Source organism: Symphalangus syndactylus, chromosome 8 (genome assembly GCF_028878055.3).
Source record: "Symphalangus syndactylus isolate Jambi chromosome 8, NHGRI_mSymSyn1-v2.1_pri, whole genome shotgun sequence".
Lineage (NCBI taxonomy): Eukaryota > Metazoa > Chordata > Mammalia > Primates > Hylobatidae > Symphalangus > Symphalangus syndactylus.
Genome location: NC_072430.2, coordinates 53080359 through 53093981, shown reverse-complemented (window position 1 = coordinate 53093981; position 13623 = coordinate 53080359). Strand labels below are relative to the sequence as shown.

Below are 13623 nucleotides of genomic sequence, written 5' to 3'. Positions count from 1 at the left end.
ATTTTTTCATTTAAATCAAACTTAAGGGCTTCAGCACGTAATTCAGGCTGAACTGGGTTCCAGCCGCAGCTAGATTGCTCACTGGCTGCATGACTTTGAGTAATTAATGGTTTTTGGATTCTCTTTCATATCTGTGCACTGGTACTGAGGTGATTCCATTGGCCAATTGTAATGTAAATAGAGCCCCTGCCAGAGGAGCTGGGACATGACTAAACAGCAGGCAAATGTTGATCTCCTGCTCAGCCTAGTGATTGAGAGCATGTGGTTTAGGACCAGGGAGGCCTGGATTCTGTTCCCAGCTCTGCCTCTTACACACTAAGCTTACCTAGATCTTCTAACTTCTATGAACCCAATTTCCTCACCTGTGAAATGGACGTTAGGGTACTTACCTCTCAAGGGGTTGTGAGGATTAAATGAAATGATATTATATGAAATATGACTTATTACCGTGAGTAATCTCTTCTAATGTATTGGTTACGTAAATCCAGATTTCTTTGGATCAGTTGTTATTAAAGCAAAATATAATTATACTCCTGGGACTCATGCAGGACAGTTCTGTTCAAGTCAATAAGCACTTTTGAGGGCCTACTATACAGGAAGCCCCATGCTAGGTGTAGTTGCTATGAAAGTCAGAGGCAGTACCTGCCCTTACATTGCTCACTGCCTAGTGACAGTATACACAGCAGAACGCCAGTTCTACACAGAAAGCGGAGGGAGAAAAGGAAGAAAAAGTTTTCCAAATGCGTAATTTAGTATTGGTAGGTTACTCTTGCCCTAGTTATTCTTTCCTGAGACTTTCAACTCCCGAATCATGAGTGATACAATAGTTCTTTTCAATCTGAGCTAAGAAATTGTTTTAAAAATGCAAACTATAAAAACTATACCGTATTTTAATTTTGAATAATTAAATTTAACAGTAGCCATTGTCTTTTCATTTCTGTAACATGCTCCTCTTATATAATTAAGGTCATACTTGAAAATATACGTCCCATGAAGAAAACCATTGCTGAGATAGTGTCTTACCAAGTGGAACTGAGGTTGCCCCAAACAGGAATGAAACCTCTGCCTGTGTTTCAGCGGACAAATCAGCTTTTACAAGATATAAAACTATTGGAAAATGTGACTCAAGAACAAAATGAGTTATTAAAGGTAAGCGGTTTCTGATGACAGCCAACTTACTGAATGAAAATGTTCACCAAAAGCTGGTTTGGTTTTCACTTCTAATTGAAATTCATTATTATCCTATTATTGTAGGAGGCGGCATTTGATATAAAAGCATATCTTCATGCTCAAACGGAGCTAAGGTTATTTTTCTCAGTTCTTATCCTTTAAGACATTAAAGCATAGTTATGGTCTATTTAATTTCATTCCACAGTTGTTAAAGACCTACATGGGCAAAATGCTGTGGGAAGAGAGTCAAACCTGAACAAGGCATTTGCAGCCTCTGAGGCCAACAGATCTGTAAAGTAATCATCACCATAGTAATCTCTGTGTTCATCTCAGTCACTCTCCTATTGATTTTCTCATTACCAAACATGTGATGTAGGTAGCGTAGGCACTTTATCATTTTTATTTTTACAGATAAGGAAATTGGCATCAGGGTTAAGTGACCTGCTGAAAGACCACAGAGTTAACTTGTGTAGAGGTTAATTTATGTACACATGGAACAAGAATTTGAGTTTCTAAACTCCTGGTGTCATTTCTGTGTATTGAGAGCTGATATTTTTCATCTTCTCCCCAGAGGGGTTTTGTGTCGTGGTGGTGGTAGTGGTGGTGGTTGGGTTTTGTTAAATCACTACTCTCCATCAGGAATCATCATTAGTTAGGAATAATCTTTAGTTTGTATTCCTGGATCAACAATCACTCCCACAAGAACAGAAAGTTGCAGAAAGTCTGCACAGACTTCCAACCTCTCCGTCAACCTCCTGCGTGCTGCCTTTCCTGATTAAATGGGTCACTGTAAGGGTTATTTTTCATTTTTCATGACTGCCTTCTGGTTGTAAGAAGAAAAATGACTATATGTTATTCCCTCTTAAATTTCATGCACATTTTGGTGGCCACTCTGTTCTCCTAAGGTTTGAGGAGACTGTACTCTCTGGTTTGAGTCTTAACTCAGTTTCTCTGGTCTGGCCACTGGTCAACTGATGTCATTCTGTAACACCCACAGAGAGAAAAAAGATCTAGCACTCAATGTACTATCTTGTAATAATATAAAGAGAAAAAAATATAAAATTTGATCAATTATTTTCATCCTTTTGTGCTTTATTAGTCTCCTGGTCAGAAAAAGAAAGCCACAGTCCTAACTATGCTTTCAAGTGGCTTCTTCACAGATGAAAGGGGTGAAATAGAAGAGGAAGTTCTATTTTGCACCAAGTTAGGTATCGAACTGTGCTGCTCAAATTTTCCATCTCATTGTGCTAGTGGCAATCAGATGTTCCCTCATATATTTCAAAGCTAAGGAAGACAGTGGTGATGACAATCATTAGAATATGGTACATTTCCTTTGATTTCTACTTTAGATATTGTAAGTACCCTCGTTGTAGAAAATAAGACAAATTACTTTTGTGGGGAGTAACGGGATGTAGTTCATTATTGAGGGCTGGGGAACAGATGTGCATAGTGAACATAGTTATTCATTTCCAGCCTACAGCTAAAATTATGGTTAAATATTAAAGAAAATACAAGGAAGAATTCCGTGTTGGCTAGAAACTTGGTAGTTTTAAAAGGCGTTTTGCTTCATTATGTAGCATACCAAAGAGTATCTAATTTTTCTTTTGAAGTCTGTTTCTTTGTTTTTAATCATACTTAATCATATTATTTAGTCCACAGATAGGTCTGAGCTTTGCTGCTCCCCTAACACGAGATGCCAGGTATTGTTCTGGTTAGTTTTACCTTATTCTGCAAATTCAGACTGTTCTTGAACCCTCAGCCTCTTACTCGTAAAACACACATCACTGATCCCAAGGGATACCAGGTGAAGATGAGCCTGGACCGGGAAAACCCATCATCACAGACCTCACATGCTCTGTTCAGTCTGAATCGTTATGTCACCTTTCTATGCGGAAAGCCCCCCTCCCCCCAACCATGGAATATGTATTAAAATGGTGTATGTGACTTGTCAGTAACTTCTCAAAAGTTAGCAACTTTATGTTAACATGCCATAAAATGCTTTCCAGAATAAACCCACTGGACCGGAAATACTTAAGAGCACAGGTGTGTCCGATGAGACTTGTACTTTAAGCACTGCCCAAGGTGCCCTGGCATCTAGTAGAGCGAGATCAGGTGTCAGCTTTGCAAACATTCTTCTCTCTGTTTAGGCTACCACGTCCTGTTGAAGTCTCAATGGGTGCGTATTTGCTCTGACTGATTAAAACTTCTATGGGGCTAGACAATGAAAACAGTCCATTAATCTGCTTAGATTATGACAAAGATTCTTTTTTGTGGGGGTTTTTTATAGGTAGTCATAAAACAGACCAATGAATGTGATGAAGAAATAGAAAATTTGAAACAGATCTTAAATAATTATTCAGCTCAGTTCTCCCTTGAACATATGTCACCAGAACAAGCTGCCAAGCTGCCGCAACTACAGGTATGTTTTTTTTCATTCATAAAGGTATGTTTCATTTGTCCATCAGTCCATTTATTTAATACTTACTAAGCCTTTGGTGTCCAGGAGCCTTACTAGTGGTGCAGTGTAAGTTCCTGTTTCTCTGTAACAATTGAAGGTATTTCCGTGTGTGTTTACTTTCCATCCCTATTTCATAAAATAGATGATTATATAATTATCATTACTAAAAAGTGATAAAATTGTAGCCTCTGATGTTTGATCAAGAGAAGCCTTATCTGTTTGTAGCCTGGGCAGTCCTAACCCCAGAAACTGAGCCAGGGCTGCCACATCTCCTTCTTTAATGGAGGGCTTAAGTGCCCATGACCTCAGCTTGAAGCATTTTGATCTGAATTTGCTCTGGTACCAAAGAACCTGATATAACACACAGGGTATTTGGACAGCCTGACTTTCTGGGATACAGTCAGGCAGTGTAGGCAGGCTGGGCTTCAGCAGTGAAGACCCTGAATACTATTGTAATGAAGAATTCCATATTCTAAGCAGTATTGCCATACTGACATATTGCCATATGTCAGAATTAACAGTGTCCTGTGGGCCGGGCGCGGTGGCTCACGCCTGTAATCCCAGCACTTTGGGAGGCCGAGGTGGGCAGATCACAAGGTCAGGAGATCGAGACCATCCTGGCTAACACGGTGAAACCCTGTCTCTGCTAAAAATACAAAAAATTAGCCTGTAGTACCAGCTACTCGGGAGGCTGAGGCAGGAGAATGGCGTGAACCTGGGAGACGGAGCTTGCAGTGAGCCGAGATCGCTCCAGCCTGGGCAACTGAGTGAGACTCTGTCTCAAAAAAAAAAAAAAAAAAAAAAAAAAAAAACAGTGTCCTGTGGATTCAGTTACAATGGTTTGCATGTTAACCATCTATTGCTAGGTTTTTTCGGTCTTTGTTTTTAAAGTAGCATTTCTGTAATAAAAAACAACAACAACAAAAAAACCTGATTGTATGCTAGGGGTAATAGAGAGCTGCTTTTCTTCTTGCCATCAAATTGATGCAGGCAAGCAATTAATATGGTACTCAAAGGAAGATTACACTACTCACCAGCTGTGAGACCTGGGGCAAGTGATTTGACATCTACAGTGAAGTACAGGAGAGTGCAAGATGACACAGCTGTTAAATGGTGGATCAATAATTCCCACTCAGTAATGAAGACTCAATATTGTAAAAATATTAGATTTCCCCTTATGCTAAAAAATCAAGGACCCCAAAGAGCTTCTGTTTATATGAATTATATCCATTGATAACTAAATTAAAACTCAGAAATGAACAATAATAAACCTACCACATATTAATAGGAATAACTATTTTTATTATTATTATCTTTTTTTTAAAGATGAGGTCTCACTGTGTTACCCAGGCTGTAGTAGAAATAACACTTTTTTAAAGTAGTTATATTTTCTAAAATAAATAGTAGTGAGAAGAGTGACATTGTTTTATATATTTGTAATCTCTTTAATATCTGGCTTAATATTAGGTCAGTGCAAAAGTAATTCCAGTTTTTGCCATTAAAAGTAATGGCAAAAACCGCGATTACTTTTGCACCCACCTAATGGACAGATTGTTGCGTTTCTGCATTTGATCTCCTGAGGCATGTAGTTTTGTTTTAAGTATGTGAAGACAATCCAGCCTCTCAAAGACATGCACTTGGAAGATAGAGGAATATTTTAATAGTCCTTTTGAATAATTGTGGATATTTTTCTTTGAAACTATACTAAAACCCGACAAGTGCAAATTATGTATTAATTGTAAAATGGAATCTAAACCCATGTCAATGAACTTTATATATTCTTACATTAAAATTTACATTAAAATGTACTTCGCATGGATCTTCTAACAATGCATGATTTTATAACATCACGCTCGATCCCTTGGAAAATCCTGATTAACTGAGTTAGGCAGATCTTCCAAATGTTGACACATTTCAAGAGTCAATATTTCTTTAAATCATAGTTGTTAATATTAACACCTATCTCTTCAGAAAAAATATTTTAGTATTTAAGGAAAGCAATATAGTTTATCAGCTGGCTTTTTTTCAAGTAAAAATAGTGTTCTGTGAATAAAAAGGATAGTTCAGCTTACAACTCAAACAGTAGCATAAGTGCTTTTTCTCAACCATTGGCCCTTGGTATGCAGCAGAAGTGCCATATGTATACTTTCCATTTTTTTCACAAAGAATACTAAAAATACATACTGCTGTGGTTTGAATGTTTTTATCCTCCCAAAAAATGTTGCCTCCCCTCCCCCCAACATTTTTATTCATGTTGAAACTTAATCACCAACACAGCAGTATTGGGAGGTGTGGCCTTTGGGAGGTGATTGAGTCATGAGGGCTCCTCCCTCATGAATGGGATTAGGTGCCCTCAGAAAAGGGCTTGAGGGAGGGAGTTCACCCATTTTTGCTCTTCTGCTTTGTGCCATGTCAGAACACGACAAGTCTCCCTTCAGGAAGATATAGTGTTCAATGCGCCATCTTGGAAACAGAGAACAGCCCTCACCAGACACCAAACCTACCAATACTTTGATCCTGGACTTCTTAGTATCCAGAACTGAGAAATAAATTTCTGTTCTTTATAAATTACCCAGTCACAGATATTCTGTTATGGCAGCACAAATAAACTAAGACACGTGTTTTTATCAAGGACATTCTTAAGGAAAATGGATTTTTTTTTACTATAAATACATCAAAGTGAAGAACCCAGTAACAACGAATAGACTTGGTGTTCCTGCCTTGATTCATATAAGGTGCCAGTAGTTTTACCCACCATGGCTTTCATGCCATCAGTGCAAATGTCAGCATGGTGTAAAAGGCAAATAAGATTTTAGTATTATGAAAATGGTCTGAACCTCATGGACTGTGGCCAGGGGTCTGCAGATGCTGCTTTGAGAGCAGCTGCTCCATGTAGGACTGTGCCTGTACTCTGTTTCTGTTATTGTAGTGGCTGTAGTGTCCCTCTTGTCGGGAGGCAGTGTACCTCTGAAGTTTAGTGTTTATTGAAAGTGGAACACAAAATGCAGCCAACTCAGATTTAAGTCAAACAATTGTTTTTTCCCAAAAGCAAATCACAGAAATTTTGACTTCAGATAGAATAGGGGTATTGGCACAGGAATGTGTGCAGTGGAGCCAGGAGAAAGCCCAGGCCTGTGCTCTGCTGTGTGCTAGTTGCAGCTTTGGACAAATCACCTTCTTTCTCTGGCCTTTAGAACTCTCTCTTGCAGGTGGAGACAGATTACGTTTCTCTGTTCTATAAGAAAATTAATGCTTCTATGACTATCTGTAGGATGGGTGGATGGATGAACCGACAGCAAGAAAGGAAGAAATAAGGAGGAAAGAATAGGGGTCTAAGGAATATATTAGGAACAAATTTCAAACACATGAAGGTTTTCTAAAAAGGAGCAGGCTGCTTCTGATGCAGCACTCACTTCAGGAGCTCAGGCAAGTTGAATGACATCTCTGAGAGGTGCTAGAGAGGAGGATATTAGTGTATTTGTCACCTGCTATTTCTTCCAAAGCTAAGAATCTATAATCCTGTAATCATCTCAGACATACAGTGGGCATCTGCATATCTGCCATGGATAAGAAATTTGATTTGCACATATCAATAATATAAATGTTAAAAGTAACATCACGAAACTTGGGATCATCTGTCCATCATTCCCATAATAAGATATACTACATGGTACCTTTATTTGTTTATTCCTATTTAGTAGGAAGATTTTACTGTAGAAAAAGTAAATGATTGAGCAGGATAGACTCTGCTAAAAAAAAAAAAAGTAAATGAATTTAGTAATACCAAAGAAGTTCAAAGATGATAATAAAAGAATGAGATTTCTGTCTTCATTTTCTCTCAGTGGTTCCCAAATGTTAGTCTGCTTAAGAATTTCCTGGAGAGACATGGGAACATGTCTCCTGGGGACATGCATTTTTAATATGCTTTGGGACACAATGGGAAGTCTGCATAAGGCCCTTGTGTGGTGTTGGTTAGTGTGCAGACTCCTGGGCTCTGCCCCGTGGATCCTGGTTCTCTCAGTCCTGTAGCTAGCCACTAGAGCAGTAGCTCCCAACCCTGGCTGCACACCACAGTCATCTGTGGAGCATGTTACAAGTTTCCATGCTTTGGCTCAACCCCCAGAGATTGTGATTCACAAGGTCTCTGGTAAGGCTGAGGCATCCTATAGCTTATAAACCCTACACAGGACCTTTGGAAATACATCCAGGATGGAAAGGAGCTATACTGTACCAGAGACTAGCCTCTGGCTTTGTAAACCAAACAGCAGAGAAAAATCTTCAGCCCTTGTACCAAAGGAAGCAGGCTGCTCTGGGCCTGCAGAGGCCTCAGACTTCTCAAACCTATGCAAACACTCTTTCTACACAGGGAGAAATCGAACGTATGGAAAAACAGATTCTGAGTTTGAACCAGAGAAAAGAAGACCTGTTGGTGGACTTGAAGGCCACCGTACTAAACCTTCACCAGCATTTGAAGCAAGAACAAGAAGAAGTAGAAAGAGATAGGCTGCCAGCTGTAACATCAGAGGAAGGTGGAGTGGCAGAGAGGGATGCTTCTGAGTGGAAGGTGGGTATGACTTCAGGTTAATGCTGGCCCCGCACTCCACAAGAGTATTAATGGGTAGTGTTTTCCACCTGAACGACCTGTGGCATCTATGTCTATGGCCTGTAGTAAAGGAATTTTTAAAAGTGGAAATACTCAACCTGAGGTTGTTTACTAGTGAATATAAATCCTCAGGGTGTGCCTGTTCTGGACTCCACCCAGAATTCTTAACGCCTGAGTTACTTTAGGACATGCTTATAAAATTTCACAGGCAGGTGGATCAAGCCTCCCTTTGAAGTATCTTCGTACAGAAAAGTCAGCCCTTTGCAGACTCAAGAAGGGCCCAGTGCCTAAGTCTTCCCTGCATTCATATCAATGAATCACATTCTTTAATTGTTTGATGAAGGGCCACAGGGGGCCATGAAAATGACAAGACCTTAGGTTTGACTGACTCGGGATATCTGGCTGGAGGAGCTGAACGGACCAGGAGACAGGCTTCTTGTGGGGGTGGGCATCTTGGATAAAGTGAGTAAAAAATTAGCTACATAAAAATGTAGCTGGACTGGGATCTTGGTGATGCTGACTGGCAAGCAGACTGCAGGTATTCTTGTGCTGTGCCTTTCAGTTGAACAGAAGAGGCTCCATGTCTTACCTGGCAGCAGTCGAGGAAGAGGTGGAAGAAAGTTCCATGAAGAGCGAAGTAAGGGAAACGATTTTCTTGTTAAAGTTTGTTAGAACCAGACCTCTAAAAGAAGTCAATGAAAAGATCTTAAAGTGAATGGAAACCTAAGAATTTTTAAAATTAATGTTGATATTTTAAAAGCGTGATTGAAGTAGTTCTCTTACGTTATTAATGTTTAAGTGTATGGAAACCTACTTCACCGTGTAAGAGTGAGATGAATGTAATTCAGATGCTCTCGTTGGCATACGGAGAAGGCAAAGAAGTTCTCTGTAGTATCCTAATTTCTGAGGACTTTCTCTGAAGTTTTGAGAGCATGCTGTTTGGCACTCCTGCTCTCATTTTTAGAACTGTATTTTTCCACATTTCAATTACTCTTTTGGTCTAAAACAGTATTTCCAATGACATGAAGAGTTGTGTTAGCAACTAATACTGAGAATTTGTACTACTTGATTATAACTGGTTGAGACATTTTCAGTTGTCTTTTCTGACATCAGTTTCCATTTCATACTTGAAAAAATAAGTTGCAGTGGGTCTTATGACAAAAGGAAGAAAATTGAAGCAACTTACAGTTTTTGTGATTTACATGTAACCACCAGACACTTTTTGGGCTCATTTTATAGATGGTTAAATAGCTCCACTCTCACACAAAACAGACCTCTTGTCCTGGAGTGTGTCGCTGGGACATGGTGGAACTGTGACAAGGAAGAGTACAACTTTACTGTGCTCTGTGACCATCAGACAACTTTGCAATCTGATTATACCCCTTCACGGCAGAGAGAACTATGAGAATAATGGAGGGACCAGGGGCCAAAAAGAGTGACTTCAGTACAATGTTAATTTGAGACATGTATTTGCTTCTGAGCTGATGTTTATAGTGTTGTTTGTCTTTGACAGCAACAAAGAAGTATATGTTCATCAAGCTGTGATTTTTTAAAAAAAATTGACAAGTAAAACTTGTTTGCATTCAAAAAATTTGCCGGGTGTGGTGGCAGGTGCCTGTAATCCCAGCTACTCGGGAGGCTGAGGCAGGAGAATCGCTTAAACCCAGGAGGCAGAGGTTGCAGTGAGCCGAGATCACGCCGTTGCACTCCAGCCTGGGTGACAAGAGCAAAACTCCATCTCAAAAAAAAAAATTATATATATTTATGATTGTTTTGATATAGTGTATGTATATATGCGTTGTGGAATGGCTAAATTGAGCTAATTAACATACACATTACCTCACATACCATTTTTTTTTGTAATGAGAGCACTTAAAATCTACTCTCTTTGTGATTTCAAACATATATTAACTATAGTCACCATGATATACAAAAGATCCCTTGAACTTACTCCTCCTGTGCCCTTTTTTTAAATTCCCTTTGACAAACATTTTTGTAATCCCTGGTCGCTGGTAACCATTGTTTTACTCTCTGCTTCTATTAGTTTTTTTTTTTTTACATTCCACATAGAAGGGAGATGATGTGGTATGTGTCCTTCTGTGCCTGGATTATTTCACTTAACAGAAGATCCTCTAAATTTACCCATGCTGTTGCAAATGACAGAATTTCCTCATTTTTTAAGGCCAAATAGTATTTCACGATGTATATATAACCACATTTTCCTTATCCATTCATTTGTTGGTGGACACTTAGGTTAATTCCGTATCTTGGTTGTTGTGAACAGTCATGCATTGAACATAGGAGTGCAGACATCTCTTTGACATACTGAGTTTTTTTCCTTTGGATATGTACTCAGTAGTGGGATTGCTGGTTCTATTTTTAATTTTTTGAGGAACCTCGATACTGTACCAATTTACATTCCCACCGACGGTATTCAGGGGTTCTATTTTCTCCACATCCTCATGACCACTTGTTATTTTTTATCTTTTTGATAGAAGCCATTCTAACAGGTGTAAAGTAGTATCTCACTGTGGTTTTAATTTGCATTTCCCTGGTGATTAGTGATGTTGAACATTTTTTCTTATACTCATGTGGCTGTAATTTTAAAGATAGCATTTTAATTTTTCTAACTTTTATGTATTTTTAAATATTTATTTAGAGACAGGATCTCACTTTGTTGCCCAGGCTAGAGTGCAGTGGTTCCCACTGCAACCTCCAACTCCTGGCCTCAAGTGATCCTCCCACTTCAGCCCCTCAAAGTGCTGGGATTACGGGTGTGAGTCACAGTGCCTGGCCTCAAAGATACCATTTAAGGTTACATTTACCAAAGCAGATTAAATTCCTAAAAGCACCGTTTTAAAGATTTCCGTTGTGTGATGTGAGCCGAGCCCCTACTTTTAAAAGTATTTTCTAGGCTTTAGGAAGAGCAGCCACATTTGTAAACATGATATAGTTAGCAAAAAATACAGATGAAAAAATGGGGGAGGGCTGCAATAAAGGGCCGTGGTTACACTGCCTGATAAGTTGAGTCTGGTATAAAAGAGGTGAGTGAGTAGGGCGCCAGTTATGACAGTAAGGGAAGCTCTTCCCTTTGCTAACCAATCGTTTACTGTGATAGAATGGAGATGAGAAGGCAGAGCCATATCCTCAGTCTTGGTCTTCACTTTGGAAGCATGACAAGGACATGGAGGAAGACAGAGCTTCCTCATCCTCTGGAACAATTATTCAGGTAATGCGGTGCATATCAACCACGCTTAGGGGTTACGAGGGCCCGGTGGGGAGCAGGGATCTCTTTCTGCGTGCCTTTCTTTCCCCACACCCTCGAGACGGACTCTTGCTCTGTCACCCAGGCTGGAGTGCAGTGGCATGATCTCAGCTCACTGCAACAACCTCCGCCTCCTAGGTTCAAGCAATTCTCCTGCTTCAGCCTCCCAAGTAGCTGGGATTACAGGCACACGTCACCACGCCCAGCTAATTTTTGTATTTTTAGTGGAAACGGGGTTTCGCCATGTTGCCCGACTTTCTATGTTAACTTTGCTTCTTCTCTTCCCTCTTTCCTTTGTTTGGTTTTCAGTCAGCACTGCCTAAACCTTTAAAATGCCCATTTGTAGCTCAGACAAGGAATAAAAATAAGGATAGTGAAGAACTATCTTGTTTAAAGGAATGCTTAGGGAGGGAAACTGCATGGGCTGAATTTTTTTTTTTTTTTTTTTTTTAGCTGACAACCATTGTATATATTTATGGTATACAACATGTTTTGAAATGTGTATACATTGGAAATGGCTGTATCAAGCTAATTAACATATGCATTACCTCACATATTTGTCATCTTTTCAGTAATTAGAACACCTAAAATCTAGTCACTTAGCAACTTTTAAGTATACAATACATTATTATTAACTATAATTGCTATGTTATACATAGATTCTCTTGAACTTATTCCTGCTGTTCAACTGAAGTTTTGTGTCCTTTGACCAACATCTCCCCAGGCCCTCTCTCAGCCCCCAACAGCCCTGGTAACCACCATCCTATTCTCTGCTTCTGTGCAGTCCATATTTTTTAGATTACACATGTAAGTGAGATCATACAGTATTTATCATTCTGTGCCTGGCTTATTTCATTTAACATAATGTCTTCCCGTTCGTCCATATTGTCACAAATGACAGAATCTCCTTCTTTTTGAAGGCTGTCTAGTACTCCGTTGTGTATATATGCCACATGTTCTTTCTCCATTCATCAGTTGATGGACACTTAGGTTGCTTCTCTATCTTGGCTACCGTGAATCTTTGAAAGCTTCTCACATTACCTTTGCACAAATGCAAAGACAGCCTTAATGGGCACCTGCTTGGTTCTATTTCTATTGTGTACTCAATAACAGGAGAGTACTTTTTTTGAGGAAAACTCCACGTATGTGAAAATCCAAACAGACCAAACAGATTCCTCAAAGGAGCAGCTAAAAGCTTCACTGCACTGTTTTACCAAAGCATTTAAACTAACATGCCACTGTTTTGGGAGTATTGAGTGGAGGGTCTCTCCATAATCTTTTTTTTTTGTGGAACAAAGTAGTATGTAAGATAAATTAGATGCGTTAAGTCTTTTTTGCTCCTTATGACATTCTAAATATCTTCCAATCTCTCAAATGCCCTCACTTTAGAAAATCATCATAAGCCTATATGTGAAAACTACGTTCTTCCTTTGCTCCCAGATCTCTGCATCCTCGTGATCCATACACCTCTCGCTACTGCCTCCTGTCCAGGGCTGACCCCTCCGCCTACTCTCAGGCCAACTCTTTCCTTAATCATTGGCACCATTCTCTGCCTGTACCTGCCTTGTCAGTCTCTGCCTCTGGCTAGATTCCTTCCTTCTCTACCTCAGTACTCAGGCTTCCCCTCCCTAACATGTTCTCTTCCTTGTGGCCCCACTACTTCAAACAGAGAGATCGTTCCAGAACCAGCCTGCATCTTCAGTGGCTCCACAGAAGGCTTTGGTCCCTGGGATGCCCTTTCTCCATGCCTGTCTGTAGACTTCCTTCCCATCCACAAAGACCCATCTCAACTTCCCCTGTTCCAAGAAACCTCCTGTCATCCTGCAAGGGAAATTGCTGTCTCTTTCCCTGTTCTCCAGTAGGATTCTGAACCTCACTTATGACTTAGCACATTTTTATGAATACACCGGATACGATTTCATGAGTAGAAAGAAGCTTATCGTTTATATCCTATACTCAGCTCAGTATGGTACTTTAATGAACTGAATTTCTGGATCCTGCTTCCCATGTCAATTACTACACTTCTTCTTTCATTTGCTACTGAAGGTCTTTCCTTGATGCTCGACTCCCTAGGTCCCTTTTGTAACCCTGTTTCAGCCTCTGGCTATGCTTAAACTGCCATTGACT

At 39.7% G+C, this 13623-nt stretch overlaps 1 protein-coding gene across 4 annotated transcripts in view; it reads left to right on the top strand.

The window, feature by feature from the left end:
* SYNE2 (spectrin repeat containing nuclear envelope protein 2) overlaps window positions 1-13623 on the top strand; it is a 379741-nt gene that overhangs the window by 240394 nt on the left and 125724 nt on the right. For all 4 annotated transcript variants that reach the window (XM_055289134.2, XM_055289133.2, XM_055289132.2 and 1 more), the window contains exons 60-64: window positions 967-1149; window positions 3458-3589; window positions 7995-8192; window positions 8794-8868; window positions 11350-11460. In XM_055289134.2, coding sequence (XP_055145109.1) covers window positions 967-1149; window positions 3458-3589; window positions 7995-8192; window positions 8794-8868; window positions 11350-11460 — 699 coding nt within the window. The remainder of the gene's footprint in view (window positions 1-966; window positions 1150-3457; window positions 3590-7994; window positions 8193-8793; window positions 8869-11349; window positions 11461-13623) is intronic.